The 26,150-nt window shown below is 52.1% G+C and overlaps 9 protein-coding genes across 9 annotated transcripts; 3 read left to right on the forward strand and 6 right to left on the reverse strand.

The window, feature by feature from the left end:
* Nucleotides 1–62: 62 nt before the first annotated feature.
* HETIRDRAFT_379268 (uncharacterized protein) lies at nucleotides 63–1,393 on the forward strand (the record flags this gene model as incomplete). The annotated part of the gene is made up of 5 exons (XM_009543923.1): nucleotides 63–98; nucleotides 164–196; nucleotides 254–278; nucleotides 327–542; nucleotides 669–1,393. 5 exons carry the CDS (start codon nucleotides 63–65, stop codon nucleotides 1,274–1,276), a joined length of 918 nt encoding a protein of 305 aa, XP_009542218.1. The 3' UTR covers nucleotides 1,277–1,393.
* Nucleotides 1,394–1,602: 209 nt separating this feature from the next.
* Nucleotides 1,603–4,452, forward strand: HETIRDRAFT_154581 (uncharacterized protein). The gene is made up of 14 exons (XM_009543924.1): nucleotides 1,603–1,818; nucleotides 1,874–1,935; nucleotides 1,991–2,164; nucleotides 2,220–2,388; nucleotides 2,446–2,534; nucleotides 2,588–2,725; nucleotides 2,811–2,924; nucleotides 2,958–3,064; nucleotides 3,118–3,456; nucleotides 3,510–3,615; nucleotides 3,670–3,731; nucleotides 3,787–3,865; nucleotides 3,919–4,229; nucleotides 4,291–4,452. Exons 1-14 carry the CDS (start codon nucleotides 1,607–1,609, stop codon nucleotides 4,348–4,350), a joined length of 2,022 nt encoding a protein of 673 aa, XP_009542219.1. The 5' UTR covers nucleotides 1,603–1,606; the 3' UTR covers nucleotides 4,351–4,452.
* Nucleotides 4,453–5,396: 944 nt separating this feature from the next.
* Nucleotides 5,397–7,409, reverse strand: HETIRDRAFT_424678 (uncharacterized protein; the record flags this gene model as incomplete). Its single annotated transcript, XM_009543925.1, has 6 exons — nucleotides 5,397–6,287; nucleotides 6,353–6,420; nucleotides 6,591–6,600; nucleotides 6,713–6,787; nucleotides 6,866–7,132; nucleotides 7,299–7,409. 6 exons carry the CDS (start codon nucleotides 7,407–7,409, stop codon nucleotides 5,397–5,399), a joined length of 1,422 nt encoding a protein of 473 aa, XP_009542220.1.
* Nucleotides 7,410–8,821: 1,412 nt separating this feature from the next.
* Nucleotides 8,822–10,407, reverse strand: HETIRDRAFT_414387 (uncharacterized protein; the record flags this gene model as incomplete). The annotated part of the gene is made up of 3 exons (XM_009543926.1): nucleotides 8,822–9,066; nucleotides 9,176–10,298; nucleotides 10,351–10,407. 3 exons carry the CDS (start codon nucleotides 10,405–10,407, stop codon nucleotides 8,822–8,824), a joined length of 1,425 nt encoding a protein of 474 aa, XP_009542221.1.
* A 281-nt stretch (nucleotides 10,408–10,688) lies between these two features.
* Nucleotides 10,689–13,787, reverse strand: HETIRDRAFT_438239 (uncharacterized protein). The gene is made up of 12 exons (XM_009543927.1): nucleotides 13,616–13,787; nucleotides 13,500–13,559; nucleotides 13,385–13,439; nucleotides 12,885–13,329; nucleotides 12,590–12,809; nucleotides 12,200–12,532; nucleotides 11,998–12,147; nucleotides 11,563–11,937; nucleotides 11,420–11,461; nucleotides 11,236–11,302; nucleotides 10,944–11,175; nucleotides 10,689–10,868 (listed from the first exon to the last, which is right to left on the reverse strand). Exons 1-12 carry the CDS (start codon nucleotides 13,763–13,765, stop codon nucleotides 10,850–10,852), a joined length of 2,148 nt encoding a protein of 715 aa, XP_009542222.1. The 5' UTR covers nucleotides 13,766–13,787; the 3' UTR covers nucleotides 10,689–10,849.
* A 2,296-nt stretch (nucleotides 13,788–16,083) lies between these two features.
* HETIRDRAFT_242765 (uncharacterized protein) lies at nucleotides 16,084–16,952 on the forward strand (the record flags this gene model as incomplete). The annotated part of the gene is made up of 4 exons (XM_009543928.2): nucleotides 16,084–16,221; nucleotides 16,321–16,593; nucleotides 16,646–16,735; nucleotides 16,884–16,952. Coding segments are annotated over 4 exons (570 nt in total), but the record flags the coding sequence as incomplete, so codon positions are not given.
* A 745-nt stretch (nucleotides 16,953–17,697) lies between these two features.
* Nucleotides 17,698–19,006, reverse strand: HETIRDRAFT_448481 (uncharacterized protein; the record flags this gene model as incomplete). The annotated part of the gene is made up of 4 exons (XM_009543929.1): nucleotides 17,698–18,048; nucleotides 18,134–18,216; nucleotides 18,305–18,636; nucleotides 18,696–19,006. 4 exons carry the CDS (start codon nucleotides 19,004–19,006, stop codon nucleotides 17,698–17,700), a joined length of 1,077 nt encoding a protein of 358 aa, XP_009542224.1.
* A 626-nt stretch (nucleotides 19,007–19,632) lies between these two features.
* On the reverse strand, nucleotides 19,633–21,120 carry HETIRDRAFT_457302 (uncharacterized protein). The gene is made up of 4 exons (XM_009543930.1): nucleotides 20,733–21,120; nucleotides 20,311–20,675; nucleotides 20,172–20,257; nucleotides 19,633–20,091 (listed from the first exon to the last, which is right to left on the reverse strand). Exons 1-4 carry the CDS (start codon nucleotides 21,029–21,031, stop codon nucleotides 19,756–19,758), a joined length of 1,086 nt encoding a protein of 361 aa, XP_009542225.1. The 5' UTR covers nucleotides 21,032–21,120; the 3' UTR covers nucleotides 19,633–19,755.
* A 352-nt stretch (nucleotides 21,121–21,472) lies between these two features.
* Nucleotides 21,473–25,608, reverse strand: HETIRDRAFT_310183 (uncharacterized protein; the record flags this gene model as incomplete). Its single annotated transcript, XM_009543931.1, has 6 exons — nucleotides 21,473–23,788; nucleotides 23,842–24,255; nucleotides 24,312–24,366; nucleotides 24,422–24,648; nucleotides 24,702–25,461; nucleotides 25,535–25,608. 6 exons carry the CDS (start codon nucleotides 25,606–25,608, stop codon nucleotides 21,473–21,475), a joined length of 3,846 nt encoding a protein of 1,281 aa, XP_009542226.1.
* Between the last annotated feature and the right edge of the window lie 542 nt (nucleotides 25,609–26,150).

A 26,150-nucleotide genomic window follows, 5' to 3' on the forward strand; every position in this document is an offset into this window, starting at 1 on the left:
ACGGCGTGTTATCGGCGAGATTAGTCGAGGCTCGAGATTGTTTTGTCCATTGCCTCACCTTCATGGATAAATTACCTCCTCTGCCTTCCATTACGCGGGTAAGTCTCAGGTTCGAGGACATTTGCTATACTTTCAACATGTGGTCTGAAGATCATGTCTGTAGCTGAGTAACTCAGTTGTACGAGTGCTAGGCCAGGTGAGTCAATCGCTTTCCCTTCGTCGATCTTCAGTTTTTGGTATGCAGTCATAACAGAATCCTGGCAAATTCACACTTCAAGGTAAGGCTTGACGGAATCTCAATCCTGCCTTTTCCTCATGCTCTATAGGCACAAATACCTACCTCATCGGCCCTACGAACCCATATATTCTACTTGATACTGGAGCAGGGCAAACAGCCTTTCCACCACTCCTCCAATCAATGCTCAAAGCAACACACGCCCATCTCCCAGATATCTCCGACATTGTAATAACCCATAAACATCATGATCATGTCTGTGGTCTACCCTCCGTTATTGGGGTCCTCCGAGAACTCTGGGTAGCTCGTAACCCCGAAGTCCCCTTCTCACCTCCGCGGATACATAAATTTCCTTTGCCACCGGCTAGCTCTCCAGATATTACCCTAGCCAATGTCGCGTCTCAATTGAAAGAGGGCGATTATATTCCAGCAGAGAACGGCGGCGTCTATCACGACTTGCATGACGGGCAAAGCATCTTTATCCCGTCGCCCGACGCACCTCAGCAAGTGCTGAAGGTCATCCATACACCGGGGCACACCGCAGACTCGATATCATTGCTCTACCCTACGGATCGCGCACTATTTACTGGTGACACCGTCCTTGGGAAAGGAACTGCTGTGTTCGAAGATCTCGGATCATATGTGGCAAGCCTTCGCACCATGCTTCATGCTGCACGTAATGAGGACTTTGGACAAGGGAAACCGGAAGGGAAAGCAGAGGCAACGTATACCCTGTTATATCCTGGCCACGGACCTGTCGTTGAGGAAGGCACAACGACGATACGGATGTACATCGAGCACCGCTTGGAGAGGGAGGAACAGATAATTGAGGCCATCGGAGTGCCTCCGCCTGGCAGCTCGGACGATATATGGACGACGTGGGGCGTCGTCGAGAAGTTGTATGCAAGATATCCACAGTCATTGTGGGAGCCTGCAGCGCATGGCATTCAGTTGCACCTGAAGAAGCTCGAGAAAGAGGGGAGGGTAATTTATGACGGTGGAGAAGGAAAGGAGGCTCGATGGAAATTGATTACAGGATAACGGTTCATGACCGTCTTGGGACTCTTGTAGGGATTAAATTGGATATGTATATCAATGTTGTATGATATGGATTGTGCATGTTATAAAGCACTTCTATCGGAATTCTGCCACCCTTACAATCATGCGGACTGATACAGCGACCTCACACAGGACTTCGCGGGCTGAAATGCGATACTAAAGGACATGACAACGCGGGCATACATAAATCATCCTTGCAGTCATACAACGCGTTTGAGTCACGTGATGGGAAAGAATTGCCAGAATCTCTCTCCGTGCAGTCAAACGGAAATTCAGTAGGATCTTATGCACCGAGTTTCGTACGATAGGACAATGCATCCTCCGATTTTGCGACGGAAACCTCCAAGACTACATCTCACCTTTCTTTGTTGTATCTATCTATTCATTGCCACCTTACCCGCATCCGCCATCTGGCCGTTTCCACCAAAACGCTTCAATGGGAATGCACTCTTAACAGCAGGATCTATGGGAGTAGATGACGATGGCAGAGTGGTCGCATTTGGAGATTTCAATGGCGATCAGTTGTGAGTATCTATATTCGAGCTTCCTTCAGGTTGTCTCAATGCTCAAGATTGGAAGTCTTGACATTGTTGTGCTAGGGTCCGATCAGTACACGCTTTCCGTGTACCTTTGGAACCACGGTAGGCACTCAGACATATATTTTGGAACACAGCAATTAAATCCACGGCACTAAAGAGAGCTTTGACTTTCGTCGCTCTGCCTCCTTCCGTCATCCCCAGCGCGTTTATAACGTCGTTCCAGGCGACTTCACACATGATGGGACACTTGACCTCCTCGTCATGTCGCAGAGTTCTTCATCCGATGAACTTTCCTTGTCTTTATATCCTGCAAGGCATGGAGGAGGTTTCGGTATACTACAACCAACTATTTTCTCTGCGTACGGGAGCTGAGAAATTCTCGATAGATTTGGATCCCCTTTCCCTCCCGTCGTCCTCGTTATCACAGCCTGTGCCTTTGGACATTGATGGGGACATGAAGATTGACCTGCTAGGTCTCCGTCCTGGAAGCTCTTCGCTGAAAGTATGGCAAAATGTATGGAATGCCTCGGATCCGAGTCAGATTTTGTATAACGTGTGCGTCAATTTAGTGGTTCCGTATTGTTGGAAAACATCACTGACACTCTGTCTCAGCATCAATCCGCCCTTCAGTGGTAACCAGTGCAAGATATCCAACCCGCATAGTAACGCTGTTATTGATCTAAATGGTGACTGCCTTGCCGGTGTGTCTAACAGCTTATGGCGCATTTCGCTTGTCTGAACAGTATCTATATAGATGTTTTTCTTGTCTGTGACGAACCTTCGGGTCGAAAATCGTTCCAGATTTGGGTGAACAACAAATCCAGAGGCTTCACGCTCGCGCAGAGCGGGCGTCTACCACAGGGGACTCAGTCTGTGACCTTCGCTGACATGGGTGAGTGCAATATCTGCATACACCATCCGCGGTTCTGTGCTACATATCCTCTCTTACATTTTTCAATCGATATCTTCGTTACTAGATCGAGATGGTACGATTGACCTTTTAATCACCACATGTGCCTCTGTGTCGGCCAGTACCGGGCTCGGCACAGGCTGTGCACTCAATATCGCGTACAACAAGCAGATCCCACTTTGTGCATCGGCTTCTTCCGCTATTATTTCCACAGCTCCCGTCAACAGCTCGGCTGATGGTAAAGACGCAGAGAGGACGTGCCGACGACCAGACGAACTCTGCACTGCAGACCCTCAATCCAAGTTTGATTTCACGGTGCCTGTAAGTAATGTTAGACTGGTCATATTCACTTGCGCTTACATTTGCATTCTCAGCACTACGTGTCTCTTCCTCTATCCACGCTGCTCCACTCACAGTCTTCTTCCCCGTCCCTCCTCGTTCTCGACACAACATTCTCCCCTCCTCTACCCGTGCTCCCACGCGTGGGCGATGCGAACCTCGATGGTTTTCCTGATTTATTGCTTATTACAAGCACGAGTCTTGATAGGGCGCGCAGGCCGCGATTGATTTTCTCTGAGCAATGCGGGAAAGGTATTGAGGGATGCGATGTCCCAGGTGCTCGAAGAGGCTGGAAGGAAGCTACAAAGGGCGTGGAATCCCTCCAAAGCATAGGTGATGCACGGGGGGTCACGTTCCTAGACATGGACGAAGATGTACGTCTATTATCTGATAATCTGTACTTTATATACTGATTCACGGGTATCAGGGAACATTAGATATACTAGTCCAGCGGACAGGAGAACAGGGCCAAGGAAATATTCTTTTCGTGCAGAATAATTTCTACTATGACGCTTTCTTCATGAAAGCTATTGGTCAGCTTGAAAGTTCATCTGGTTTCGTTAGTTAGACTGAATATCGGGTCATAGTTTTGAATGGTGCATGCGGAAGCGGTTGGTGTGTATCGCCAAACGGTAGCGAGAAATATCATGTGGGTGTCCTGAATCTTCACTGCCCCGTCATGAACACTAAATTCAAATCCCTAGCCGTTTGGTGTCAGCTACTCAGGTGCAAGCTACAAATACACAGTTCTTGATACCTCTGGGCGCCGATCGGCTGCGCAAAGTCTGTTTTGTCTTCCCGCCCTCCATCACCCTTCTGACCTACAGGCCCTCTAGTCGCCCAACTACCACAAACCTCATATCATTCGCTCCACACGCCTTACGCCTTCTTCGGCCTTGGGCGCACAAACAACTACATCGAGAACCTCTTCGCGGGGTCAACGAAGCACGATCAGCAGCATTATATCAATCTAGAGATGGTCATCCCCAATTCCAAAATCGTGATCAACCCTGGAGACTCGAACGACGCGTGGCGGAAAGAGCTATATCTTCGGCCAGGGGATTGGTTTACGTGGGTCGGTGTCAGTGTCGTGGCGGCCACGGTGACGCTTGCCGCCGTCGTGCTCGTGCTGCATCTAAACGAGAAGGTCAGTCAGTTTCTGATCTATATTATCGTCATATTTGTCATGCCCCATTCCCATATCTCAGAGAGAAGACGAATTGGAGAGAAGGAGAGTCTCGCATCACATCAACTTCGACGCGCTGTAGCGCTCTCATACCAAATGGTCATCCCCACGATGGTTTTTCTGATTGGACCTATCGGCTTATGTTGCATTCTATCCATTTATCATAATAGCGAGATTGTCGACCACGGTGAGGTGCGGAATCAAGGAGCACAGACGAACTTTTGACAATGGAAATAATAAGAACCGAACACAGGTAGATACAGACATGCGAAAGCACTTTGAATTATGTCGCGAATAATGAGGAAATGCAAGTAAGTTAGGAATGGAACCCTCGCCGGTACCACGAACAACTCACGAACAGCCCTCGTTGAAGCCTGCCTTACATAATGACTTGCTCTCACTTTACACCACGAAGACTCTCGAAGAGCGCGCAAGGTCGTGCGGCAATAAATCGCAAACTAGGATCTCTGCGGGAAACAAAGAGCATGAGCTTCAACGCCGGAATATGTCTGCACCCTCATCGATCCGGGCGGACAATCATAGTCAAAAATGAAGATAGACGTCGTGAAAGGGAAGGCGAAGGTACAGGCGAGCCCCGAGTACATGAAATCGATACCGACGACCCGGAACTCGCGTGGGGTGGGGGAGGGTTGAGAAGTGCGCAAACAAAAGAGAAGAGAGGAGAGCTAGTGATATATAAAAGTGCGTACCTCCAGCTCCAGCTTCAGCTCACTGTCGACAACGATCCCGCTGCGCCTCCATCCGAATCACCGTCGTACCCTGGAGTCCACCAAAATTTGCCGCTCCCTGAATATTCCACTTTTGCCTTGTCCTTTTTTGCTCACATATCTTGCCCTTGCGCGGGCAGTTGTTCCTCTTGTGCCGGTCAATCGCGTCTTGGCGGGAGTAGCCTCCCTTTTGGCACCAGTCGCAAGATAGTCCTTCGGAAGGTACGGAATGCGTCTCGATGTGTCGCTTGCGATCGGATGCGCGCACGAAGTGCTTGTTGCATGGCTGGCAACGGAGAAGATCGGTGCCGTACACCGTCTCATCGATCACGGCCGTGGGCTTGGGATAAGGGATTCCGGGCTGGGGCTGAGGTACATCCTCTGGACCTGGAGCCTCAGGTTAGTCGTCCACAGACCAAGATGCCATGGGCCCTCCACTTGACAGCGGTACAAGCTCGACGACAGGCTCGCCTGCGGGGTTGTCCACCTCGTGGGTGGACGTTGTTGATTTATCTTTGTCATTGCTGAGGGCATCGCCGTCAGTCTGTGGTATGACCACAGGCATTGGGTGTAACCCTCCAGCTGCCTCCATTGGCCTCGGGGTAGGCATAGGCGCGACGCGCCAGCATCCGGTCTCCTGAGACCAAGTTGTCTCGCTCTCGTCTCGCTCTCTATCCTCATCTCCACTTCCGACCTCGACCTCGCTGACCTCCACAGTCTCCTCCATTGCCCTCGACTCCAGGCTCGCCCTGCTCAATGGCTGCTGCTTCCCCGCATATGCCAAACAATCCCTTATCATTCGCTGCACGGCTTCCAGGTCCCACCGTGGGTCAAGGCGCGACGCCACCACCACACATGCCATGTCAACCAAGGGACCTGCGAAAGGGTAGACAGCACCTTCCAGCTCCGAGAAGGTAGATATTTGTGCGTCGGTGGGTATGACACGCTCCATCAAGGGGTCATGGGTCGATGGATTTTCGGATGAGGCGGGGAGCGAAGGTTCGAGCCGGAAGGGATTGTATGTCCTTACTGATACGTTAGAGGCGGTGGCTGGGACGAGTTCGTGTGGCGGGACTATCGGGAATGTAGCCAGTGTGGAGGTGGGTGCCCGCGTAGGCGGGACGACAAGGCACGGAAGGGGACCAGCAACGAAATAATGGGCGGGCGAAGAGGCCAGCTGCAGCGAGAAGGCGGGGAGTGACTGGCCCGACGCGCGTACATCTAGCCATACGCGTCCGGCTTCGCGTTGAAGGACATGAGGTCCCTTGCGGTCCCGTTCGACATGTACGCCCTAAACCCCGGTACAGCACTCGTAAGTGGCAACCCCCGCAAATATCAGAATGAATCGAAATTTACATCTGAATCTTGTCTGAGCAAGGGCTCAGTGTGATCGAATTGGGACCTTGAGGGCCCCGCGCCAGGAGCTATGTGCAAGTCGTCACAAAACGAAAGATCTGCGTGGAAATGTACCCACTCGACAGTTCTTCCTGCATCCAGGAAGGCCAGCCAGACGACACGGCTGGCGCGTCGCGCTTTGAGTGTTTAAGATGATTGTGGAGAGGTGTAGGTCAACGCGGTCGATTGATGGGCTCACCTTCGTCAATCTATCTAGATGTATCATCTTCGAATGGACGCCAAATGACTTCTCAGAAAATTCCACGATGCGACCATCATGCCTTGTTCTCTGATGCCGCATAGCCATCTTCTTTCGCTCACTGAGATTGATTTTCGAATCAGGTGCACGGCACCGTCACTGTTTGAAGGTGAGAATGGGCGGTTGTCTATCACTGACTAGGAACATTATACAGATCTTTGCCTCGTGTCCAGAGCGCGTTCAAAGGACCAAACACGCTCCGATCTATGGCGTACGTTACCTTCAACCGCCTTGCATCCGAATTTTGAAAAAGTTGGTTGTGTAGGTTTTCTGACCACGCGAGTGAATCTTTTAAAGAGGAAGGACGACAAGAGATATACCCATGTCGCGATAGTCCCTCTATTCTGGCCTTCCCCGTGGTCGATGCATTCACCAGTCGATCTCTCCCCCCCTGAGGCTTTCTCTTTAGAACGAGTTGCCATCCATGCCCATTGCTTCCGAATAGCCATTGATGCTACATGCTTGCGCCAATGGTACCAGCCCTTTTGAACAGCATCATGGAAAATTTGCCTCTTCTAACGGTTTTTGCGGGTGACAGAGAAGCCTATGTGCACCTAGCTCAAATTGTACGCGGGTATAGTAAGGCACGTTTCTTGGTGCCATTTTCTGTCCGCTTTCTCGTTCATGATCGCTGCACAAATTTCTCACAAGCTGCCATGTTGACTTGGCAATTGACGGCACTTGACCGGACAGAGGAACCAACCATTGTAATGAGGGACGGGAGAACTTATCCATCCTATTTGGTTTGGGATCTGTCATTGTTTGTGTCGAGTGGCGATGCCGATTATGGGTCCATTTATCCACGTGTCAATGCAATCACCGTGAGAGATGGACCTCATGTAGGCTCTGTGTTTCCTGTTAGTAGGGCAGCGGCAGCGGCCTGTGACTTGATTGTGCGCTACTCGATGTCAACAGGCATCAAGGCAACAACTCTCCTGCTCTATCTGCTTGCGATTTCTTTGTCAGAGCCCTCCTCAATCAGATATGATCCGCATATTTGGCGAGTCCATTGTTTGCTATATCAGTCGAAAGACCTACCAGGCGGAGGTAGGTCTAGGCGGGCACCCTCCCTCTGTTATTGATGATATATTTTCTGTTCTTCCACCGTTTCATCAAAGAAGCGCGGTCGATTGGCGATGCCTCCGAGGGAGTCACCACCGCTTCGAAGGCCTCTTTCAATAGATTGCCCGCCCTACTCTGGCCCGTCTACTTGACATCTATCAAGCTTCGCCCTCATTGCACCCTTATGCCACCTGCCTAGTAGTACTCAACACCTCGCTGCCCGTCTGCGGCACGTTGGTTCTGGCGTCCGAACACAATCCGGCTCCTCTGATGTTGATAGAGAATGTTTCACTTGGTGGCAACATCAGGTCCTACTGCTCTGAAGACAGTTCACATGAAATGATTAATCGTCGTATATCCGGTAGACAGAAGGACTGAGCAACTGATACATGCTATCTATCTGGCACTTTTCTTGAAAATATCGACGACGGGCAGCCGCTCGACCTCTGTAGATAAAGCAAGAAGTTAAACACAGCATTAAGTTGGACCTATAAGTAGTGATGATAGTATCGAGATCATTGAAGATATATCAACCATATTCGACGGTCGGGGGGAACTGGTCGCTTGCTGTCCGTGAGTCGTTGAGAGTTGGAAGCGGTCCCGCTGGCGTGGCGCTAATCGTGATTGGTCGATATTCCATCAGCGTTCTGGAGCGAGCCGTAGTTCAGCATTGCACAGCGTCCAGGAAAATCTATACAGCTCGAGCAGAACATTGAGTTGATCCACGACAACTGGGTGGATGCCTGGTCGGGAGATAAGCTAAAAAGAATAGTATACATAGCATCGATGAGTGTCTAACTCTGACCCCATCTTTCATGTAACGGGATCGAATAAGTCATTGCTGATGCCCCATCGAGGAGAGCCTACGTGAATGGTGGAATATCTACAGCCAGCGATACTTGTCTTGTCACGGTGGGGAATCCAGTGAGCTACGGAGTATAACCCACAAATCACGAAACGTACACGCCGCATTAACCGGGCTTCCTTAAAGATCCAAGTGCGCGGACAAAAAGATTGCTGGTCTCATAGGAATAGAGCGTCGAGCATCTAGAATAGACCAGTTGGTGAATCGCTCTTATTGGCTGCAAAAGATCAGAACTCACACAAAACTATGGGTCCGTCAAAGATCGCTCGCCAGATATACCTGCTGTATTCACATACAATGTCCGCATGGCGTGGCCGAATCGACATTTCTTCTCCATATCATACCACTTTGGTTTGATTCCGGCCCCGGTTTCAGTGAGCAGCTGTCCCTCCACTGGCTCCTGCATTGCCTTCCTGCCTTCTGGAACCGGACGTGCTCTCAGGGGTTCCACAATTTTGTTCAATCGGATAACAACTCCGCGACGCCCATCTGCATGCATTAGAGGCTCGAAACAACAAAGCCCAAGACCTAGAAGGCCGTCAGCCTTTATGTCCAAGCTCCTTCCCCAACATCCAATATTTGTGGTGCAAACACGCACCGTCAAAACCTGTGATCGAATTGACATACAGCAGTGGGTTCTTAAACTTGACATAAAGAAGTTCGTGTTCACCCTTGATATAGACACAACCGGTATGCTTAGAGAAGTCAAAACGGAACTGCTGCCCAAATGACGTTAGGATGGGGGACGTTGTGCGCCTGAGAGGTGCCCGACGACTGCTGGATTCTCTGATCACAGAGGCTGCCAAATTGGTAAAATAGTTATCCGGGACCAGCTTTTCCTCTAGCAACAGATGTCGAAATACAATATGTGTATCTTTTAACAGCGATGCCATTGATATTGTCCAAGGCAGCCCGGTCCTCAACAACAGATCCTTGCCAGAGGTAAAATTGGCCGGATTGTCATCCTTAGTGATTCGGAAGCGTATCTCTCCCTGCGCAAGTTTATCCACGGGTGAGAGATAATAGAAGAAACCGTGAGTTCCGGTGGGATAATGACCCTCAGCGTGTTTGCGAGTGTCGTAGGCGATGTCCGAAGACCTTGTTCTGCCCGCTGGAGGGTTTGGTACGGTCAGCCTGACTTTGTTAAGGTCGGATAAGTCTTGGAAGTCAGAAGGGCGAAGTCGATGGGGATCAAGGGTTTGAAGGCAGCGCCGTGAAAGAGTTGGGTTGACGCTGTGCTGTAGATCAGTGTCAAAGTCATCCTCCGGATTAATTAAGCTGCGCAGGAGAGCGATCTGCTTGAAGTTGCGAAGGTTCGACAGTTTCCGACACCACACTTCGCCATCTGGACACCGTAGATCGTCTCCACCATCAAAGCTCGCAGGGTTATTGTCCTTCGTGATGCGAAATCGGAGCTCTCCGCCGAGCAGCCACGGCGTTTTAGAAACGTAGTATAGAAATCCGTGAGTTCCAGATGGGAATGGAGGTTTGGGACCCAAGTGCCGTGAGTCTGGCTGATAGAAGAATCTCATCGACAGGCGCCGGCCGTATGAAAAACGTATGGCGCGATAAACGGGAGATATGTGGCCGGAGATGTCGTAGAAGTCAGAGGGTGCTAGTTTATTTGCCCAAAGGGTCTGGATGACACGTTTGGGTACGAACCCTGATCGCGATGCCGGTGCACGTCGTTGGGATGGGGTTATGGGAGTCTTCTGGTCAACCTGAGAGAGCAAGTTTTGTGATGAGGTAATGTGTCAATGAGAAATAACGAACGTAGTTTCTGGTTTCCCGACGAAATACACTCCTCATCCTTGACATCTCTTGGAACATGCCTGTTCGTCGGCAGAGAAGGCCTTGGAATCTGGTTTGCGAAGAAAACACCGTTGTCCGTGAAATCATCCTAACCGTGATTCGAGTTCCGGAGAATTATGTTTCATAAATCCAGTTGAGGCGTAGGTTAATTCCAAGATGTTCGGAGACCCGTCTGTGGGGGTTTCAGACAATCATGAATACCCCATTACAGTGCATGAGAACCGGCAAAAACACAAAGCAGATCACGTGCCGTAAATACGCAATTTCTCATGAAATTGAAGGCCTCAACAGTTTGCTTCGCAGAGAAGAACGTAGCTCGGGTATTATATAGAGTAATATCGAACAGGAGAACATACACGCAGGGAAAAGAACTGTCACAACTCCAGGAAGTAGAAAGCACAAAAGAAGAAGTCGCCAAACTCAAGGAAGAGACTCCCAGCTTATTCTGACAAGACATATATCAGACTCCTGAGACGATCCTGCACGCAACAAAAAAGTCACAAGTCAGCCGTATGCTCATAACTCATCAGAGAAAGAATGTGAGAAAAACGTACTCCTCGGCCTTGTTCAATGCCTGGACGGTGGCCACCAATTCCTTCCGCCTGTTCACAACAAACTCGCTCTCTTTCAACAGGTCGTCAAGGACCTCAGGCTTATAGAGCTCTTGGAGCAGCTCGCGCTGCAAATTCTCTTTAGAATGGTTCACGAGCGTCAGCGTAATGGCCTTTGGGATCATATCAATCATCTCGCGCTTGACGATATTAAAGTATGAGTGGATGAGCAGTTCTGTATCACGACGCGTGAGTTGGATCTGAAAACATAGGATAGAATGAATGAATCACGCACTGATGACCTCCGTCTCTATTGTTTCACGTTCATTGAGAGCGGCCTGGGGACGGATGACGGATGGGGGCTAGTGCATAACATCATGCATCAGCTATGCAATCGCAGGCATACAGATAGAGATCCTCGAAAGAAAACGGAAGAAACAACCGATGGGTTGAGCTGACGCAATGGAATGAGCACGCACCGCCTCCATTCTCGTAGGAGTAGTGGGAGTGCCGGGGCGTGACTGCCATATACATCCAAAGCGTCAGCTACATATTCCTCGTCATGCCCTCACAAGGATGCCAAAAAGAACGATGGAACCATGGAAAAAGAAGAGACACGCACCGACTCCATCGGCTGTGGACCCTTCTTTTTCTGCGCTCCCTTCGCCGCGCTGAAGAAGCTCCCGAAGAAGCTCGGCTCCTCCTTCTTGATGTCGACCTCCAGATCCTTGTTGTTATTGATCTGCCCGGGCGCCAGCTTGCCCGATTTCGGGTCCGCGCTTGGTGGCGGCGGCTTGCTCGCGTTCAGGCGGTCGGTGACGATCGCCATCGCCTTGTGGCCGTTGAGGAAGTCAGGGTGAGTCGTGTTGACGTAGCATGCCTGCATCGCAACCATGTCGGCGACAAGCTTGGTCGTGGGCGTCATAGATGTCTTGAAGAAGTTGACCACAACGCTATTGAACCTTTCGCGCAGCGCGGGATACCGTCTGAACGCTTGCTGCATGGGACACAGTTTAATGTTGACTATTGCAGGGAATACGAAATATTGCGGACGTACGACTTTGGCAAGAAGCTGGCCTAAGATGCGAATAAGCTCGTCGTAAACCAGCTGACAACACTTGAGGGATGGTTCTTCGAGGCGCTTGATCTGCTGCTTCACGATGACCTCAAACGCAGTAGTCCCAACAAACACGGCCGGCGTCGAACCCTACACACAAGGTCAGTGATATATACACCACGTGAAAAACGCAACAACACACCGAAGAGTTGTACAATATCGTCCGAATGTCGCCGTCCTTCACCTGGTCGAACGGATCAATGGTCTTGATACCGTTATTGAACAGTTCATGGAACACGAAGCTGATACGCGCTCCTCCACTGAGCTCGTTCAGCGACAGATCGTTCGTGTTTCCGTCGATGACGGTGCGGAACTCGGACGTAAACTCGGTGATGACGTTCAGCACGATGCTCGACGAGTTGTTCTCGCCGAAGGTGCCGCCGAGCTGCTGCAGCTCCGCTTGATTCTTCTGCAGCTGGAACGAGATCCGTTGCTTGATGTCGGGGAGCGTTGCTCGGATATGGTGCATCAAGATCTAATTTTTTGGGATATTCGATGGGTCTTCTCATGTAGCATCTTATAATCGACGCACCATGTTGAGCTTGCGCGCGAGGAACGGCGTGCCACAGAACTGCGCCTTCCCCTTGTAAGATGCATGGTTTTCGAAGAACTGGCGCTCGTTGTCCAGCGCCAACACAATTGACTTGGATGTCTCAATATCGCGCTGTCCACGGTTGACAACGGGCACGTAGCCCAACCGCAACGGGATGACGCGACCAGCGAGGATATCCACCACGTCTGTGCCTACGTCCCTGAAAGCACAGCATCACTATCAGCACTATTCGGGGACAGCTACGGGCCTTAAGGGAGACAGAATGAGCACGCACATCAAATCGACCTTCGTGAGAACACCGATTGTCCGCGTCCCCTCAGGGTCCACCTCCCGCGCCATCTTCAGCCCATCCGAGTTGGCCAAGTCCTGGTTTGCGGCAGTAACAGCAAGTATGATACATCCAGGTTTCGAGATGTACTTGAACAACATATCACGGATCTGTCGTTCGATATCTTTCGGCTGGTCGCCAACAGGCACCTTAGTGAGCCCCGGGAGATCGACAAGCGTGAGCGTGAGCACGTTGGGAGAGTAGATGCGGAGATTGATGGGGAGCGGGGAGATGCCAGCGTTGCGGCCCGTCTTGGCCTCGGTGTCGCGAACGATCTCAGCGCGAACCTTGTTGAAGTCGTAGAACTTCTCGCCTGGGAGATGCAGGAACTCGCCCCATTCGTTCTCGTTGGCGTTCGGGTCAGCCCCGTTCGCTTCCTTGGAAACTTTGACTGTGTCTATATGATCAATAGTGAATCCCATCAGGAACGCCGAGGTGGAACTGACCTGCGTCGCCGTTGGGGGCTGGTGAGGTAGCAGGTCTGTGGATAAGTTGAAGTACCTAGGTGAAAATCGTTGGATGACGCAGTACTACAGCAGGCAATTATTGGTGTGTACGTACCAAGGGCCGTCGGGTCACGATACCCGTTCCTCGGGGCAAGAAATCTCTACCAACAATGTTCTGCAGAGCACGCAAAGAGTAAGTGCAAATACGCCGCCCCGCACAAAACGACGCACCTCGAGCACACTACTCTTCCCACTGCTCTGACTGCCCAACACGCATATCTGTGGGAGGTCTATCGACGCGGCGCTAGAGCCGATGGAGGTGAATACATCTTGGAGTTTGTTTACAACGGAGACAATCTCTGAGCCGAATCCTGTCGCCATATCTAATTGCTGAATGTACGTGGAAAGGGAGAGAAAGAGAGGGAAGTGAAGAAATGGCGAGAGGCTTGTCGAGTTTGGTGCTGCCGACGCGAGGCAGTGTGGCCGCAGCTATTTCCCTTTTGGGAACGAGCGCCACTCTCGCCGAGCTTTGGCCGGTCTCCCACTGCGTCAGTGCGTCTTACTCGACTTTGGACCACATCTCGAAAGTTTGCAGGGAATATTTGGCCTATCTTCTCAGAGGACGTTTCGCTACCGTCTCAGACTGCAGCCGACTGCTCTGCTCTTTACGTCGCACCCATTCGACTCGACAGCTGTGCGATGTCGACCTCCCCTTGCTCCCCGCACATCTGATATCTGCCACTAGCTATGTATAGGCTCGTTCCTGCTCGTTCTCCGCATCTATCTGTCTATATATGCGCAGCGTTTGTGAGATCCTTGCTTTGACAGTTCCGATGAGGCTACGGCTGATGGACCCGGAGAGCTCTCATTGAAGTGCCGTAGGCGTTTGATTTGAACTTTGCTGATGGGTATCTAATGATATTCCGCTTTACCATAACCCAAGGACGCCGCTGCATATCCGTGATGCTCCTTCGTACTCATAGCATTTGCTTTGTTTAAATGTTTTACTCGAGAACAGCCTTCAGGTATCTTCGAATCCGTCTTACCCGTGTCCATTGCACCGCTTCCCCTATCTCTATCATTAGAAACCAGAGTGTCGCGTGTTTCAATCCGACGATTGAACATAACTGGGTCCTCAAAGTATCGTTCAACATGTTCGTGTTCACATCAAACTTTGGTCTAGCCTGCTCTATTCCGTTTTTGTGGCACGCCTTGTTCAGTGCTGGATGTTGATATGCTTAGGATCGAACCGTAGTTGTGCAAAAATATAGCGCAGCATGCATATCAATCCACAGACCTCCTGAACATCTCATCATACTGGTCTATATTTGGCTGTGTTAATATTGTCACTCATGGATCTACTGTGACTTAAAGTATCAAATGGATCCCATGTAGACAAAATAGTACATACACAGCTACATCCGTGTGGAGGTTGAGCACGCTTAAGGTACAGAGGATGGTAAGTCACAAACACATCGGCCATGTATCCAAACGACGGAGCAGAGAGATGGAAAGTATCGATGAGCTCGCAGGCACAGTGTTGCCATAGCGCTAGCGCCTCAAAGCCGCGTTCGACGACTTTCTAGAAACTTCTATTGATAGTCCTCAGTAGCCGCACGAGAATGGAAGGCAGTTGTAGGCGCGCGTTGGACCACGCTCGTTCATCCGGCGTGTGCTACGGAAGACGAGGGGAAGTGGCGGACAATGCAAGCACCAAGAAGGGAAGGAAGAGTGATTGATGGGAAGAATGATTGGCCAATTGGGGAAGCGCCGGCGAGCGGAGTGCAAAGCTCCGGGTTGGAAGCGCAGGCGCGGATGTCGAGCGGACGAGAGTGGCGGTTCAGAGCAAAAGGAAGGAAGCTGAGACATCGATTGGAATACGGCCGGTTCAGAAAATTGCGAGGAGCGATAGCCGGACGCCGCTTGGCGCTTGCGCTGGTCGGACATGACTCGACCATCTTGACGGCGAGCATCCAGAGAGATCGTCGAGCATGAATTCATGGACCATGAGCGACTCACCAGATAGCTATAGGATCTACATGCAGCGTCGACGATGATGGGAACAGTGAGGACGACGGGCAAGGGGAGGTAAGGGGAAATCACAGAAATGATGGCGAATCAAGAGAGGAATAAGGTTTGAACGTGGTATGATAAGCGGAGTTTCAATTGAGAGGGTATATAAAGAGAACCCTCGCCGCGCTCTGGCATCCTTTCTCCCTCCCCCGCGCCACAGCTTTTTTTCTCACGCTCAAAAATCCTCATCTGCCGTGCTTGTTCTCTGCTAGCATCCTCCATAAACGAATCTATCTATCATGTCATCCTTTGCCTTGCCTGCGCGTCAAGTCACCTTTGGTGGCCGTTCTCAGTACCAGCCTCAGCAGTACGCTCAGCAGCAGCAACAACAGCAACAGCAACAGCAGCAGGCCCAGCAGCAGCAGCACGCGTCTGCTCACGGCCTTGCTCTCCCTACAGGGCCTAATCCTTACTTGGCGGGACCATCGCTCGCTCTGCCAGGTCCAGGTCCAGTCACGCCTGCCACTACGTTTCAAGCAGCACTCACTGCGCCACAAATCCCTTCGAAAACGCACTCCCAATCTCCGCCCATAGTTGCGTCTCCCTCACATCTACCAAACGGCAATGCCCTCGCAGGTCCATCGACCCCGAGCGCTGTCGTCCCCGCTACTCCCGTACCTCTCACCCTCGAGCAGCAGCACATCACCGCTGTTGAGGGTATCGTGCCCACCCTTCAGAACATTGTGGCAACAGTCAATCTTGACTGCCGCCTTGACCTCAAGACGATTGCACTGCACGCTCGGAACGCCGAGTACAATCCCAAGGTTGGTACACATTCCATTCTCCTGATATATTCTGCCCACTCGCGTTGGCGGTGGGGATGTATAAGCGAGAATGCTACCCTGCTTGCTTCCACGTTTTAGCGTTTCGCAGCCGTCATCATGCGCATTCGCGACCCGAAGACGACTGCGCTCATCTTCGCATCGGGCAAGATGGTCGTCACGGGTGCGAAGTCTGAAGACGACTCGCGTCTCGCGTCTCGGAAGTACGCTCGCATCGTGCAGAAACTCGGCTTCGACGCCAAGTTTTCCGAGTTTAAGATACAGAATATTGTCGGCAGCTGTGACGTCAAATTCCCGATCCGTTTAGAGGGTCTTGCGTACAGTCACGGACAGTTTAGCAGTTATGAGCCAGAGGTACGTCATTCTCGCGCTGTGTTGTTGCATGGTTTTGACAAAACTCCTGCAGCTCTTCCCTGGTCTCATCTATCGCATGATCAAGCCGAAGGTCGTGCTCCTGATCTTTGTATCAGGCAAGATCGTGTTGACTGGTGCAAAGGTGAACGCTTGTTTTTTACTCACATTCTATTGGCGTTCCCCGCATTGTATGAGTTCTTGAGCTTTTGGCCAAGTTTGCCCACCTTGACCCCTTTGATGTTATGCATCTGGCCTTAAACAGTTGCTGACGTCTTACTTACCACGACTAGGTCCGAGAAGAGATCTACACGGCGTTCAACACAATCTACACTGTGCTTTGCGAGTTCCGCAAGCCGTGATCGTCGTTGGCGTCTTCTTTGTCTCCCTGCCCGTGTCGATCGATTACGCCTCCAGACGAGCGTCGTCACGTACGGCCGTGGCTGGTCGCTGATCACACGAGAGCTTGAAAATATATGTGGTGTGGCGGGTGGCAGAGTGGCGAGTGTCGGTCTCTACATGGACATATTCTGCCCCTGCCGTGGATCCTTCATGTCCTCCCACACTTCTTTCTTACATTATCTCCCCATATACACAATTATAGTCGTCGCTGTTCTGGTTTGTCACGATCTGGTTGTCGTTGTTTTTCTTTCTGATTTACCCTTTACCCATGCAAGCACCATCCTCCCCATCCATTCATCCAACCAATGCAATTACGATACGATACGACCGTATTACTCACAGGTTTGTTTTTACGCTTTCTGTCAATTACTTATTTGTCAGGGCAATGTATACTAGTCAAAACATTGATGCCGCGAAAACGTAAAATCCTCTCGCGCAGTCCATTGCCGAGTACCTCTGCTCGAGTGACATAAAATTCATGGTCTACACGGACCCACAAGCGCATTTCTGTGATAACCTTATCATGATGGCAAGGGCCAAAACAAAACAATATAATCATTAAATATTAAAGGCCACTGTAGCACCGGAACATATTACAGACATCATATTAGACGAACACGATGATAATACGTGAGGAAAGACCGGCAATGGACAATTCAGATGGAGTAAGTCAGACACAGACTCGCGAAACCCTGGCCTCGTCCTTTAAGCCATGCCCACCAGCTTCAGGACCTTGTCCCAAAACTTCACCTGACCGGGCATGTACACTTCCCTCTCATTCTCCGTGAAATGAATGGCAAGGTAGTTCCGCGCGTACTGGCAGTTCTTCGCGCCGAGGTCTGCGTCTCCGGAGCTGCTCTCGAGGGCGGTGAGCGTCGAGAGCACCTCGCGGAGGCCGGTCAGGATGCACGCCGTGGCGACCTCCTTCAGCTTGAGCTCGGGGAGGTCATGCTCGGGGATGCCGGTGATGTGCGCGACGAGAGCACGGACCGCGCTGGAGCGCTTGGTGAGGTCGGTTCTGGTCTTGATGCGCTGGCCGAGGCCGAAAGGGAGATTCTGGGTACAAGGAAGAGCGCGGTAAGTTGTAAGCGTGGGAGAGAGGGAGAGAGGGAAAGCGGGCTGGGTGGATGTGTTTGCTCACCTCCCACTTGGACTTGAGGCCGGCTTTACTGAAATTCTTGCAGAATAGGCTGACGCGATCAATCGCGGTGTGGACAGCCTTGACTGTAACAAAAAGCGCGAGTCAGCAACCGTGATCATGGACGAACCTCAAAGCAAAAGAATTCTCAAAAACCAGATCTAGAACACTCACGCCTCAGCCACGCAGCGTGTCGCATGTTGACGTGCCGCATGAACAGCCCGAGCACTTGTCCCCGCATCTCCTTCGGAACCAAGTTGTACTCCTTGCGCATCTGCTTGACGCGCGTGCCCGTGATAATGGCGATGAACGAGTTCTGTGAGCTCTTGAAGAACGAGTTCTCCTCTGCGATGCAGCCGAGCACGGATAGCCACAGCTTCACGACGGGGGCGGAAGGACGGCGGAAGAGCTCCGCGGACAGCTTCCCGAACGCGGCAGGGGTGTCGTGCGCGACGCTCGACAGGTGGCGGAAGATGGGCTTCGTCTCCTTGTACTTCACGACCGCTCTGGAAGCGAGGTGAGCGGTGAGCCGCGCGCGTTATCTAGGTGGCAAATGAGCACCCACTGTGTTCTTCCAGCGCCTGCGGCGTGCAAGCCGTACAGGGCGCACAGGATGTCGAGTGTGTTGCGACGAAACTCCTTGGACGCATTGAGCAGCGTCATGATCGCGTCCCAATCCTTCGCGAGCTCCGGGAGGAGAACGAGGTCAAAGAGGAATTCGCCGACCACGAGCCCAGCAACTTTCGGTAGGAGCTCCAAGGGAAAGGCGACGTTCCTCTTTTTGCGCGCCATGAGCGCCGTCGACGCACCCGAAATGATCAAAGAAGTCGCGACGGAGGCGATTTTGGCAGCAAGGAGGATGCCCGCGACTGACATTTTGGCTTTGCTTTAGACGTGGACGTTCAGCTCGAACAGCGACGCGGCAGAGAGGGGCGAGGAAGGAGGATGACGAACAGTGGTGGCAGATCGTCCCGGCCTAAGTAGCAACTTGGAGTGGAGTGGAGGCCCGACCAGCAAACTTTAAAAGACGTCCGCCGTTTGTTTGCCACATTTGTGGCCAACATCCTTTGTGGTTATTGATCACCTCTCCCCAAGATTGGAACACACGAGAGGACGAAACATGGCACTTCGAAACAGAGTAAGCCCATGTGGTTTACCTATGTTCACCATTGTATTATCTGCTGTAATCATCCAGTCGTCCCGCATGAAGATTTTCTCCTTCGAGCATTCACCATTGAGCACGATGATACCACTGCAAGGACTGTCAGTCGCGAATTGCTGTTATATTTGCACTTCACGTATACTTGAGCAGAATGGGTGAGCATTGCGTGAAGCCGCGCGCTAAAGGTTATGTATTATTAGCAAAGCGTCCTTCAGAAGTTTGAAACATAAACTAATCATCCTCACGTTCCAGTTTTTTCGGGGTTGCGGGCGGTAAGTACTAATAGAAAGAAAGAAAAAACAAGGCAGCGCTAATGCATGAAACGTTCGCCCAGCCAAGTGTCATGAACAACTAGACTTGCATAGTGCAAAGATTAAAAAAATAGGCAGAATGTAATCGAGAGGAGCCGTCCCCCTCACACAAGAAGAAGAAATACAACATGATCAAGACTTGACGCGACAGTTTAGTCCGAAATAAAATGCCCGTACAGACCATCTTGCTCGAAGTCAAAATTCTCATCGAAATACAACGCCCTGTCGTCCGGGGAAAACAATGGCCTGATGCAGCATCGCAAAAGTTTCGAAAGGAGGGCCCCGAATTCGCCAGAGGGACCACTACGCAGGTAGCGGAGGGTGGTGAAGAACCATACGCGCCCAAGCTCCTCTTTCGTGACGGAGGGCAGCTGTTTCCGCTCTACCTCGAAGAAAGTGGAGAGCATTTCGTGGATACGCACGTACGCAGGGATCTGTGACTGTGGCGGAAACGGTACGGTAGTCGCTAGCATGTGAGGGGGAATAGGCTGGAATATGTACAATAAAGTAAGATTGAACGATGCAAAAAAAATTGAGATAGAATAAGCTGATATAAGGAAGAACATACCTGAGCGAGATCAAGCATATGACGCAGTTCCTCGATGAAACTGATCTGTTGGAAGAACGGGCGAACAGTAAGCTCGATCGCAAGCACTGGAAGAAGCTGTATCAGTAATCCGAGTAGGCATGACGCAGCCTCATCTCACTTCTTTGCCATACCCCAAGCCGCTCAACAAGCTGCTCCACCACACGACCGAGCAGCGCGCCGCGAACAACAGCGTGCACGGCCATATAGTCATCGCGGAATGTACGCAGTTGCTCGAGGACATATGTAGCCTCGCGGATGCGTATGCAGCGCATGCCGCGCTTCACGAAAACCTGTGTGCGCGCAAAGTTCTGAAGGACGAAGCCGGCCATGCGAGGGAAGCGGGTGATAGGTCGTCGAATTGCACGATCGTCAAGGAATTTCGGTTTCGGAGGTGTAAAGGCTGCTTGCGGTGTACAGTATGCGAGCCTAGACAGTTGGCGAAGTGGAGATAATACGGGAAAATAATTGGCCATCCGAGAAACTCTGTACATAAGAGCAGAATTGTAGGGCCGGGAGCGCAGCGATATAGTGGAGACAGACCTGTCCTTATCATTAATAAACGTCTCCTTGTCCAGAAAGCCCAGGAGTTTCATGGTGCACGACCTGATCTGAGACGTGGACTGCAGTAGGACGGTGATCCCATCCCACTCCAAAATGCTATGTGGAGAAATAAATAAGTCTGTGAGGTAGTCGCTAAGGGCGAGCGTCGTGATCTCATAGATCAGCTCTGTAGGGAGAAGGGGGGCGCCGGGAAAGACCAGCACGCGTTCAGAGGCAGCCCTGTTGCGAGATCGTGCAGATGAGTAACCGCAATGTGTTATCCGTCGTGTCTTCGACATCTATAGGGGCACGCAAGCAAAAGACAAAAAAATGGAGGGAAGGAAAGGAGGGCGCGGTGATGGGCGCACAGTGAAGTGCTGAAGGCTTGAAGGTGGCCCTCAGCGATGCCAAGCGGCCGCCGTGGCCAGACGATTCACCACCACGTGAGCCGCCCCATCTCCTCCATCTTGTTCTTCACGGCGCCCAGAGACGCCAAATCAATCAGATACAGCTAACACATCCGGCTCATCTGATGAGCGGCGAAGCCAGACTCGTCAGATTCACACACAGGTCGTTCACAGCTGTGAGGTCATGCACCATGTCTATACACCCAAACCAGCACCCATGACTAGAGCGTCCAATCGTAAATTATACAAGCTACCAGAGAAATGATAAGAGATAGAGACAAGCCAGTGATGAACGAATGGAACAAAGAGGAAAAAGAAAGAGAAAAAGCCGTTTCATGCTCGGTCCTTCTCGGTCAATTTGCTCGCCAATCGCATAGACAAGGTGCGCTCTAGATTACTGCACGGCGCAATGGACAACAGGCCCACGGTGTTGCCGAACCCAGCCAAGCAATACGAATATCCGCTCACGAACGGCGATACACGTGTGAACGGCAGCCGCGGTATAGTGTCGCGGGCGCGACTCGAACGGTCAGACGAGAACGAAGGCCGCCGGCTTGGCATATGCGATGTCGAAGGCGTCACCGTCGTACTTGAGCGGTCGTGGTCGTGGTCGCGATGCTCCAAGGCCGCGAGAGGAGAGACGTGGAAGCCCGTCGTCGAAGGGTCGAACGTCCATACTTCCCATCGTTCTAAGGCCGAGGCGCTAAGGCCCCTGTGGGTATCTTGAGGTAGGTGCGACCGCCCAGACCCTCCTCTTGTGGTTGACATCCTTGGCTTCCTGCGCACGCCCACAATGCGATCGTCCACCACATCCCAGCTCCCCCTCTCAAACGTCGCGTCCGCCGTTCTCACCACCACCAGATCTCTCAACTTCGACAGCGATGACCCGCCCAACGGCGACACGTCCAGCGGCCCCACGGCCATCTCGCCCTCCTCGTTGTCGAAGGAGACCGGAAGAGCATCCAGATGCCGTCGGAAGTCCTTCTCTGATCCTCGGCGCTTGAGGACGCCATGTCCTGATATTGGATAGGCGGGTTTCTGCGCATCTGGTGTCTGGTTCTCCGAAATGGACGAATGACGTGAGCGCGAGAGCCCGCTGGAGGTTGAAGCGAAACTGGTGCTCCGCGAGCGCCTTCCTCGTCCCGTATTCCAGGACGGCTGCACCTGGGGTTGATTGTGCGTGCACGTACATCGGCGGGTATCGGTGGACATATATACGCGATAGAAAACGACGTTGTGGCCGACCGAGAACGACACGGTGAAGCTGTCCATTGGCAGCTCGCCACAATGCGGGCAGGATTTACAGTACACCGGACAAATGCGAAGATTGTTGATCTGGCCATGTACATCGTCGAGCACAGAGATGCACTCGCCCGTCTCGCCGTCCCACAGCGATACCACACCGGCCTGCGTCGCAGCACCGATGATCAGATGTCGCGTATCGCCCGATTTGACACAGCTCGCGTACACCTTCGTGACATAGTCCGCCGGATTGCCTGCTTGAAGGCGGCAGTCTGCACACAGAAGCAGTGTTGCCGAAGACGTGATCTCGGACAACTCAACCATCCCGTCTCCCATCGGGAACGCGGCGATAAGTCGATCGGTATCTGGGAGGCGAAGAAGCGACGAGGAGATGACAAGCCCCGGCCGCGACGGGAGGATGTTCAGCGGGCTCTCTGGCGAGCTCGTGTCCCATTTCGCGATCATGCCGTTTTCATAGGATGCGGCGATGATCGCAGGTGTCTCCGGAGGCACGAGAGAGCCGATACGGCCAGGCGTGATGGTACCCGAAGAGAACGTGTTGAGAAACTGGAGATCGACGATCGCGGACGAAGTTGTCTGCAAGACGAGGTTCGGCAGTGACCTAATTGTTCCGTTCCCGATCGCCCAGAGCGCAATGACGCCCGCGCCGGTCCCAACTGCACAGAATGTCCCTGTGTCGTTGACCGCCAGAGCGGTGATAGCAGATGCTGCTTTGGATGTGCTTGCGCTGCCAAGGAGCACATCCGTCGCATCGATCGACGTATGGGATTGCTTGTCCGAAAACCACAGCACGATCTCGTTTTCCAGACCCACCATGGCTACCATACTCCCATCCTTGTTCGCCGCGATCAGCTCTACATCTGTAGACAGCGCACGCGGTAATGTTGTAAACGATATGGTGTCTTCCACCGCGTCTTCCTCCGCTTTATCTTTCATATCAGGCTCTGAGCGGTTCCGTTGTGCCTCTAGTCGCTCGGCATCCTTGAGGAGGTAGAGCAAGAGACCATATAAAAGGCCGACTGTAGCAGCGATTGGTAGAATCACGATACGGACCATCCAGGTGACGGTTCGTAAAACTCGTGACGTCGTCAGTCTATGCCGGTAAGTGAGTGGAGGACGCAGCTGCTGGGCGGACGTTTGACTCGCGTCGGCCGGGTAAAACATAAGAATGGTAGGTGATTCAAGGCGGAGATGAATGAGCGGATCTTCGGCTGCACCGAGCATGCGCCATGTACGCCATGCAGGAGAATTTGTCTGCGACACATCCTGAAGCGTGTTGTTATGCCGCGAGAACGCACTGCCGCGACTGAGGGGAAGCCGTGGATCTTCCTTCGTCCGCACGGCAGGATAGGTCGTAAAATATAGAGTCGCCGCCGTCGCGAGTAGCTAGTCGCGGAAGAAATGAGGTAGTGCTAGAGACGCGTGTAGATGGGACTTACTACTACCAGGCTGACATTCTTTGCAGCCCGACCTTGCAGCATGCCCCTAACCGAAGCCATGACATTCATCCATGCAGAGCTCGGCCGCGACTTTGGCGGTCTGGTATCCGACACAGGAACAGCGGGGGCCAAGCTCGCATCCTGCTGTAATAGCTCTTCTAACTCTAGACGCTGCAGATCGATGGACAGGACTGCAACGAAGAATGTGTGAACCAGGAACCAATGTGCGACAAGGACGACGATGGCGAACGCGCAAAATTGACGTATGGCACCGTGGGAGAAGAAGGCGATGACCCCTAGAATAATGTTGTACGTGAGCACTTTGAGCGAATTGGAGGTGCCAGCGCGGCTAAGTCCTTCAGCGATGCGTTCTTTGACGGGTAAGGCAACCGAGGTCCTGACGACAGCCTCCACCTGACGAGGACCACGGCATCAGTTGAAAAGACGAAACTGGAAATACAAGAGCGTACCAATCTGAACATGTTTTCGGACCCAATGAAGATTACAACAAGAGGAAATAGTTCCCTTCAAACAGGAGCCCCCTTAGTTGGACTTCACATCCTTGAGGAAAGCGACGCACCAGGGAACCATTGTGACTTTGAAACCGGCCAAAGCGCATACGCTGAGACTGGTGATGGTACTTACCAACAGCTCGACAACGCCTGTCAGAATGAGACCGATACGATTGTGTACAGGAAGCCCTGTTCGCATAGATGACATGAAAAGGGCAGCGAAGACAAGATATGCGAAATAGAGGAAACTTGTTAGGAGAGAAGACCCAGATGAGGAAGATGGGTTGGTTTTGTACTGGAAACTCAGATCAAATATGGCTCTCAACGTGTGAGAGGATGAACACGGACCTCGAGAGCGATGAGTTTTGGCTCCTGTGCCTCCGTCATCAGCTCTGCATGCGCCTTCGCAGCACTCTCCAAGGTCTCCAGCCAAGCGAAATGACCAGAATTGCCAAGACAGTCTGTTTCCGGAAAGAAATACGTGAGAACGAGGAACATGGCGAAGTTGACTTTTGACGTCGAATATTCGTCCATTTCACGTCCCGCCAGAACCATCTGAGGCAGAATCGGCACGCCAGCAATAGATACATTATTTGACAAATTGAGCACTTCAAGGATGTCTTGATCATACATGAGTAATTTCTCGTCGTGGTGCCAGAATTCCAGCGGGCTTATGACAAGACATTTTCGGTCCGGGCCCCTGAGACAGGGAATGTGCTGGGCAGTTAGCTGCTGCCCGATCCGGCGCTCGACGTTCAGTGTCGACAGAAGAATTTGGTGGTTAAGAGCACCGGTGTCCTCGATACCGGAGCTATGAATCAGGACGCGTTCGACTCGCAAGGTCTGCTCGACGCCGCACCGAGCGCGCGCGACGGAGTCCTCCCGGACATGGAGGTTGACATGGCCGGACCAGACATTCCATAGATCATGCTGTGCATAGTAGCTTGAGATGGCATTCGCGGCAATGAAAGGGTCAAGGATTTGAGACGAGAAGTGAGCTAGAAAGCGCGGTTGAGACGAGGAGTATATAGCGAGGGCGGGATAAAAGAGGGATGTAATGACAATAGCAGAGATGAGAATGACTCGAATTTGATGCGTCGCGCAGTGACTTCGGCGCATCACGAATTCGGGGATTCCAGTAAGAGATCGACCGACAAAGTGAAGAAGCTGCGAAGACGCACATTCCAAAACGGTGAAAGAACCGATGGCCCAAGGTGCGTGCGCGCTGCATGAGGGGGTTCCCGAGCGCATCCATCTCGGCCTTATCCTTCGTGGCTATGTATATATGACAACGACGAATGCGAAATCGAACGATGTCGTGACGCGCAGTGCAGACAGGCGCTCAGTGACGTGCAAAGATGCAGAGGAATGCAATGGCAGTTGGCGGTGATCCCAAGCAGTGTGATCGAGGTCAAAGTCAAAGCAGTTATGAAGGCCGGCTCATGACACGTATTTAGACTGTATCTAGATAAACATTAGCCGTGTGCGTGGAGGAACAAAAGAAAACGCAGACGTTGCATGGCAGATGCCTCGCGGTGGTTTGGTGCAAGCGCGTAACGGCGAGCGGCGAGCGCTGCCTCCGCCCGTCGCCGCAGTTCGCACTCCATTCGGAACCGTGTGAATTTTTTGTCGTCGGAGGTCTATCGGTCCGGGGAGCCGGCGCTCTCCGTCCGTTCCCCAATCCTGCGTCAGTCGTGGATTTTGCACACTTGAGCGCCGGCAACAGCGCGCACCACTCCTTTCCCACCACCGCCCACGATACCCATGGCCATCTCGTCAATCTCGCGCGCAGCGTCG

This window comes from Heterobasidion irregulare, assembly GCF_000320585.1.
Source record: "Heterobasidion irregulare TC 32-1 unplaced genomic scaffold scaffold_02, whole genome shotgun sequence".
NCBI classification, from domain to species: Eukaryota; Fungi; Basidiomycota; class Agaricomycetes; order Russulales; family Bondarzewiaceae; genus Heterobasidion; species Heterobasidion irregulare.